This window comes from Cupressus sempervirens, chromosome 2 (genome assembly GCF_028749045.1).
Source record: "Cupressus sempervirens isolate cs-2001-9-10 chromosome 2, ASM2874904v1, whole genome shotgun sequence".
NCBI lineage: Eukaryota > Viridiplantae > Streptophyta > Pinopsida > Cupressales > Cupressaceae > Cupressus > Cupressus sempervirens.
In genome coordinates, this window is record NC_143119.1 from 111,252,316 (window position 1) to 111,260,469 (window position 8,154).

At 38.7% G+C, this 8,154-nt stretch overlaps 1 protein-coding gene across 4 annotated transcripts in view; it reads left to right on the forward strand.

The window, feature by feature from the left end:
• The window catches only part of LOC149571273 (peroxisomal membrane protein 11E-like), a 69,604-nt gene extending 62,127 nt beyond the window's left edge, over positions 1-7,477 (forward strand). For 2 of the 4 annotated variants that reach the window (XM_089812831.1, XM_089812830.1), the window contains 7 exons: positions 5,766-5,986; positions 6,095-6,169; positions 6,276-6,350; positions 6,455-6,535; positions 6,638-6,748; positions 6,906-7,079; positions 7,207-7,477. In XM_089812831.1, the coding sequence (XP_089668957.1) occupies positions 5,795-5,986; positions 6,095-6,169; positions 6,276-6,350; positions 6,455-6,535; positions 6,638-6,748; positions 6,906-7,079; positions 7,207-7,242 (744 nt within the window). In that variant the 5' untranslated portion in view covers positions 5,766-5,794 and the 3' untranslated portion in view covers positions 7,243-7,477. Of the gene's footprint in view, positions 1-4,135; positions 5,439-5,746; positions 5,987-6,094; positions 6,170-6,275; positions 6,351-6,454; positions 6,536-6,637; positions 6,749-6,905; positions 7,080-7,206 lie in introns of all 4 variants that reach the window. The other 2 variants (XM_089812832.1, XM_089812833.1) reach the window with 2 other exon arrangements.
• Positions 7,478-8,154: the final 677 nt, after the last annotated feature.

Sequence of the window (8,154 nt, forward strand, 5' to 3'; positions counted from 1 at the left end):
TGTTCAAGGAAGCTTTTGTTCAAAGGAGATTCCACATCAATAACTGTAATAGCATTAGGCAAAGCTTTCGCATGAGAGCTCTGTAGCTTGTGTATGTACTCAGCGATCTTCCGCTGGGATTGTTTTAATTCTTGCTTGTCCCTCTGGTCTTTCCATATTCGATGAGAGATTTGGGCATTCCCTACACTCCAAATTTTCATGTCAGTAGCCCTTGAAGTAGGGCCGAGGATGGTCTTTTCTACTGCATAGTCTTGAGGTTGTATTTCCTATATGCTTTTCCTGATTGTTGGCTTCATAACCTCTGCTACCCACTGCCCTGTTTCATCATCAATGTTCAATATAGTTTCTATCTTGGGCTTTTCGGGTTAGGGGTCTTCCCAAAGCATTTGTTGACCATGTCTCCGACTTGGAGGGTTGCTAGTACTAAACTTCTCTTCTTGCTCACAGACAACTTGAACCAATTAGGCACCAGATGATTATCCTTAAGGGGAGGAGTCTGTAGCATGGGTGTAGGACTGAGAGACATCGCACCTAATGTGGTGGCACCTTCTATGATTTGTTGACAGCCCTGTTCCATTTCGTCGATGAGAGATTCCCCTGTTTCTTCTTTATCTTCCACCACATCTAGCTCTATAGCTGTAGGCTCATCATGGGGCAAGCTCAATTTCTTTGACTGTTCCCGCTTTCTTTGGCTGCTAGAACGCGTCCACTTGATAGACACAGGGAGGTGAACTAAACCTTGAACATGTAGTTCAGGTTCAACACTAAGCCTTGACTTACTTGCAGTGGGTGAAGTAACCATTTTTTTAGAACTAGAAACAACCAAAGGTGAACCTGAACAAGATTGAATCCTTTGAACATTACAAGCTCCTATTCTTGAATTCCTTTTGCTTGTGAGCCATTGCTCTGTTCGGGCTAAGACAGGTGAAGTTCTTGTGTGTAAATCATCCTCTTCTGGCACTGACCAATCAATCTCTGGTAAGAGATAGGCTTCAACTAACTTTCTCAATGTAGACAAGGTCCACAACTTCTTCATCCTCCTTAGTCACCCTTGAGATATCAAATGGGAGATTGAAATCCTTAATTTGCGACAGAATTAACCTAGACCAGAGCTTTTTCCTGACTTCAAAATCAGTTTGACAGTTGGCCCAAAAATCCTCTAAATGGGGTATGTGTGCGTTAGAAGCAAGTTCAGAATACTTCACGGAAAATTCCTAGCTTTTCAAAATTTAGCCTAGGGGAGTAGGTCAATAAGTTCAGGGATTTGATCTCTGTTTTGAGTTTGAGAGCATCTTGAATGGTTTTGCATTTGTAATATCCAAGCTCAATGGGGAAGTTATATCTCGAACCTTTCCTTGCCTTACAACATTTTTCGACCTCCACCAACTATCTGCACACTTCGATTAGCACCATACGGTCTAGGCAATGTCGGGGAAGCCTCAGTGGTTTACGTTCAAAACCCCCAATTCTGAGATATGTGAACCATGGAAATTGGGTGAAGTAAATGCTATAAATGTCGATCAACTTAGTGGCCTCTTATCTCATGTTTTCTCTCCCTTGTAACTCAAACACCAATTTGGCTAAAAACGTGTCCTGGACTATCTTGAATCCATCAGGCTTTTGTTCTTCTACAAGAGTGGGTAATATTCATAAATGGGCATACTTGGGTTCCAATCTGAGTGTGGAAGGCCCTTCCACTCTTTGCTACAAGCTAGGATGTAGAACAAGTAGGAGGTCATGTAAAAACCAGCAGTTTCAGAGGACTGAGAAAGTTCCTCTTGCAACCTAGTCGCTATTATATCCATCCAATCAATATATTTATCTTCCCCTAGAATAGTCTGAACAAAGAAATACATCCAGTTTTCCCAATGGAAGGTGTGAGGATTTCCTTTTACCTTGTTTAGCAATGTAATAACATCCTTAATCTCGGGGATCATATGCTCTCTAGTCAAAGGTTTTGCAAGGCGATAACCCCCTCTTTCAGACTTGAAGAGCCAACTCTTAGCGATATTGTTGTTCGACTTTGTGACATTTGTGGAAAACTGAGCATAGGAGGAACTGATGGTCCAGTCTTCGTATACTTCTCGCGGAGGAATTCTCAAAGCACCCATAACAACAACTCTGCTCACGTATACCAGGATTTCGCCATTGAAAGCATGAATACATTTCTCAGTAGCATCATATCTATCCCTACAAGCTAGGACTAATTCAGGACAAGGAAAAGCCTTTAAAAATGTGGACGCCTACAATAGACCACTATCTGCGACCTTTTGAGATATAGAGCCGGGTGGTGGATTTGCAAACCTAGCTAGTAGTCTGTTCATATCTTCATTGGTGAGGAAGGTGTCTTCCATGTTAGGGAGGACGCTACTTATCATTGACTCTCTAATCTTGTCAGGGAGTTTTGGACGAAAAGGGGTAGCCATAATAGGAAACAAATAGAATAAAAGGATACAGAACAAATGTACAATCTTAAAGAAATGTAGAAGGAAATGACACCTTGAAAGTGAAGGACTAGGGACTCACCAGGCTTAGCGCATGCAGATTTGTAGGAAGGTAAAGCTCAAACTATTGCCGCATACACCTAGACGAGACAAACCATTTACCCAGAAGTGGAAATAACAAGGAATGAAAACAAGGCAAGTTGCTTTTAAAACATGAAATCTGGACTTGAAGGATACATACGGATGACATGATTGGTGACAAGTCAGGAGTTACGATCATTACCAACTCACCCAAGTTCCACACGCACTACCACATACTTTATCATTATTACCCTTAACTCCTCATTAATGCATATCTTTTCCGTAGATTTAGCAACTTGTGCTGCTGTTGAGTTGTCTAAAAGACACGTGGCACTGGGAGCATGCATCTTTATGACTGGGTGAAAATGAACGATTGAACTATGAGGCAGTTCAATGTTCAAGTTCAAAGGTCACAAAATATTGGAAACTATTCTCATGACTTGACTTGCAACGAAAATGCACCATGAACTTTGAACTTTGAACAAATGAACAAAGTGTTCAATGTTCACGTTCATTCTGGTGATAAGCATTAGTGTCCAAACATGACTGACTTCCTTAAAATGACTAAGGTACCCGGTAACCTTGAACCTTGAAACCTTGAACACCGAACAAAGTGTTCAATGTTCAAGTTCGTGGGTCTGTTCAATCAAAAGACTTTTGAAACAAGAAAACTGAGAGGATTAATATTGACAACTGAATATCTACAAGGCACGACTCTTGTTTAACACTTACGTATTATTACATGACCATGTACCAAAAATAATTGTGGACCATTCAAGGGTAACACAAATAATAATTTATGCTAGCATATATCTTATACCATAAACTTGTGCACTAGAGATCCATTTTCAGATTCTTTGAAAGCTAATCAGCACAAACATCAGAGAGGATCAGATCCAGTGTATTTGTAACTAGATTTATTGAGATCTCTTCTAAGGAGAGGAAAACTGATTCTAACTGTTCCTTATTGCTAGAAAACAGACTTCCCATTGCCTTGGTAGTAGACTCCTAGACCGCTCTTCCTCTGGTCTGCTCTACTTTTCATTGCCCCTGACAATAGTCTCCAGATCACCCTCACCAATGTTGGTACCTAATAGATTTTCTGGAGCTTATCCATAGCAAGGAGCCTCTCTATCAGAATACGAGAAAGAGTGTTTGATCTTAATATTAGGAGACACTAAGAAGGAGGGGAAGAGAGGGGGTGAGGGGTGGGTGGTTAATCAGTGTAATAAAAAACTTAGATACTTTCACCAATACTTTCCACAACATATACCATGTAATTGAAATAATTATATAGCAGAAAAGTAAATTAAACATCTACATGCAAAACTTTAACACAAGTATTTAAAACCACGGTGGGATATAGTACTACAAATTCTCACTACTGCAGTAATTAGTTGCCCTGTTAGGAGCAGACTCTGTTAAGAGTCACCCGGTTAAGGGATTTGCCTCCAGCCATGTTAGGAGCTTTACTCTGTTAGGAGTAGCCTCATAGGAGGAGTTCTAAGTCAAGTTAAGAGTGACCCAATTAAGGGATCTAGACTTGATAACTTGTTAGGATTCAACAAGGAAAGTGATGTGGAAATAACACTTCTCAATTGCTTGTGCAGATCTCTGATTGCAGGAATTCAACTACCGGCTTGATGGCACACACCATTCACGATCGTCACACGTGCAACTACACCTTTCACACCATTCACGATCATCACACGTGCAATTACACCTTTCTGTCATATGAATAATAATAAATTCAATCTCTATGGTGGCTAGTGCCCTAACCAAAATGTTTCATGCTTGAATAAGGCCCACCAAAACGTGTTACCAAACCCTAATCTGTCCTTTACCATATCCACACAATCACTAATTTGAACTGCATATCGATTCAACAAAGATCATCTGACCTTTTGCACTTTTTCTAATGAACATACACGACTTCAAGAAATACGATCAGAATGACTAATGTATGACTGATATGACATAACCTAATAGTGCCACATCATCACTTAACTTTATATCATGAAAGATCTGCTGGAATCAAGCCAAACACTAGCAACTGAGGATTGAAAACTGTTCTAAGTGTTCTTACATTTTCTCCTGAACATACTTCATCTGATCCAAAACATGTCTTCCTGTAAACCAAATAACGCATGATTGTAACAATGATCAAATAACCGAGAATAGATCATACATTCTGAATTACAAAATCTGAATCATCATAGATTTGATAGACCAATCTAATCATTCACTGTCTCTCATAAACTGTTCAACCTGGTAAAACTGTCACACTTCATTCTATCATAGCATTCTCCATACTTGTGTGCAGTACATGAAATTGTACATACATCATCTTGAGACATCTTTGAGTCCCCCATATCAACCACACACTCCAATTCAATACACAAAGCCACCGCACACTGGATTTGTACTCTCTGCAGATACTAGATCAATGCTCTCTGGTAAACAGTCAATAGACTGCCCTCAAGTTGACATCAATGACAACACAGGAACTGATCAATTGACAATCAAACATGCACTACATCATCTCTCCAACACAATCTCATCAGTTATGCAACATTCGAGGCATTTTGCATGTTTAGTAAATCTGCCTGGCAGGACCCTCTTCCAGCAGTAGATGGAAATCTTTGTCTGAAGCCCCAGCCTTGGAGTTGGATGAGAGTTATGAAAACTCCATTGAAGGATAGAAGGCTTACTGGGCTAAACAAAACTGATCATCTGCCCCTCTACCTGCACGTCTGCTGCTTTGCCTTCCTCTGCTCTGTTCTCACTAGCCATCAATGTAAACCTTGCAATCCTATATCTTGGATGATAATGATATTGTGAGTGTTCCAAAAATACTTATAAGGCTAGTGCTTTCCTTTGACGACTTTCTTATCTGACAAAGTAGATACCATAGTAAGTGGCACTAATGAATATTGCAGTTACTTGATAAATTCTATCTTTGATTTTAAAACATTCTGGTAGCATAAAGATCTAAAGCTGTTCATTAGTGCACCACAATCTTTCATTCTAGCATGGATCTGGTAAAAGAGAAAAGATTTCTCTCCTTTCATTAATGCTTGTAAAAGTTTTAACACAATTAGCTTTTTGGTTGTGGCGGGGAAGACTTCAGTTACTTTTTATATGGACATAAATGTTCTTGACATTCACACCATCTCGGCTTCATTCATCTCCTTGCTGATCAATTTTCATGCTTAATTTAGTTTTGCTACTTGTTAACAGCTGCAACTAAGTTCTGAAGTATTGAAGTAATGAGCTCAATAGACACAGCTAGAGCAGAACTTGCTCTCCTTGTTTTGTACCTGAATAAAGCAGAAGCTAGAGATAAAATATGTAGAGCTATTCAATATGGCTCAAAGTTCCTTAGCAATGGTGAGGCTGGTACAGCACAAAATGTTGACAAGTCAACAAGCTTGGCACGGAAAGTTTTCCGCCTTTTCAAGGTTTTCCTTTCTATGCTTTTGAATTGTCATTTCTGTATGCTATTTTAATTATCTTGAGGTCTAAAACAAGCTTCATGAGATAACTGAGATATGTGAACATACATGCAGTTTGTGAATGACTTGCATGCACTCATTTCTCCAGCACCAAAGGCAACCCCTCTTCCTCTTGTTTTGCTAGGGAAGGTGTGTGTCATCCAAACGTGGTTTTGCTCAGATTTGGATTGTTTCGTCACTTTTCAAAACTAACATTTATTAAACATAGTCTCATCTTGAATTTATTTCCCCGCAGTCTAAAAATGCTCTACTGTCAACATTTCTGGCATTGGATCAAATTGTCTGGGCAGGAAGAACAGGCATCTACAAGGTAAACAGTAACCTTCATAACATTCTAAATCCAATTTTATCATTTTGTTAGTCAGTCAACTGTGTGTATGTTAATTGTGGTTTATATTGGATTTCTTTCTCCAGAACAAGGAGCGTACTGACCTTATTTCCAGAATTTCACTTTTCTGCTGGTTGGGTTCTTCTGTTTGCACCACTTTAATAGAGGTTAGTAGGTCTACATTTGTTTCTACTCTCCAAATGTGTTAGCATTTTTTTTGGTTCAATATTTATTTTAATATTTTTGGTGTTTATGGGAATGCTTTCCAGCTTTCAGAGATTGGGCGGTTGACTCTATCAATAAAAAAGTTAGAAAAAGAGCTCAAGCAAGTCACGTCAGGAAATAAATTGCAGTCATCTGCTTTTGATTATGGAAATTTGGTAGGTGCATTAATCCATGACGAATATAGAGCAGTTTATTAAATGAATCTATTCTTATATTTTTTATATTATGAATCAGAGAATCAGGGCTAGGGAACACTATTGAGCTATATGGCTAGAAAAGGTGGCTAATTTTTTTGGCTTATTTTGTTTGCAGAATGATCAGTACCTTTCCAAACTCAAGCAATCAAATGATCGGCTGTTGAACTTGATTAAATCATCAATGGATATTGTGGTTGCTGTAGGGCTGCTTCAGTTGGCTCCCAAGAAAGTTAATCCACGTATAACAGGAGCCTTTGGCTTTATAACCTCCCTCATTTCCTGCTATCAGGTACGTTGTTCTGCTAAAGCTTAAGTTCTTTGTTTGAAGGTATGATTATGGTCTTCTCATGGGCCTTTAGCAAGTACACAAACATTTAGCTCTATAGTCTGAATAAGTTCTATTGCCATTTTTGCAGTTGCTGCCCGCTCCATCAAAGGCAAAGGTCCAGTAACGAAATCAGTGTTAGTGCAAGAGTCAATTCATCTCTCCACATGATCAATGCTGATTTTGTACTTGAAAAGTAGACATAAATTAAGACAACAATCTACAATAATTCCTGACAGCAGGCATAAACTTATATCTTCTATGATTGTAAATTACGAGTGGTTTGAGTCAAAACTATGATAAGCCCACATTATTCTCTGCCTGTATAGCAAAAGCATATAGTTTCTTGGTCTTTTCCTTTATATCACGTCTATTCATGAATTATTGGGAAATCATCTAGTTAAAAATAAATCTCTTGGCATTTTTTGCATACACTAGGTCAGTCTTCCCAGTCAAAATGAATTTATGTTAATGGTTTAATTACAAAACAGAAAACAGTCTTTTCATGTGTTTTCACTGTTTCAGAGAAAAGTAAATAGAAGCTTCAAGTGTTCAGTTTGGAACGCATTCATCTCATCTTGATACAAAATTTTGCGTTACAATATAAATTAGTTTCAGTCACCAGAAACCTCAAGTAGAGATATCAGGGCACCATCCCTACTCCCTTCCACATTTTGTGGTGATAATACGTGTAAAAATACTGCTCATCCTAGTTTTGGATGTATTCATCTCAGCTTGTTAAAAATTATGCATGACAATATAAATTATCTTCAGTCATCAGAACCCTCGAGTATAGATATGAGGGTGCCATCTTTACGCCTTTCCACATCATTTGGTGCCAATATGTCTACATTATATCTCCATACTCGTACATTTACCTCAAACCTTGATTTATAAGAGGTTTCCTCGTAAAGTTCTCAGAAGGGTTGGGAGGAAAGAACCTGTAATTTTTGGAATGAAAGGGTGGTTGAAACGGAGTGGCATTTTATCAAAGAGTTTGCAGCTTATGAGGATATTCACATACAACTTACAGGTAAAC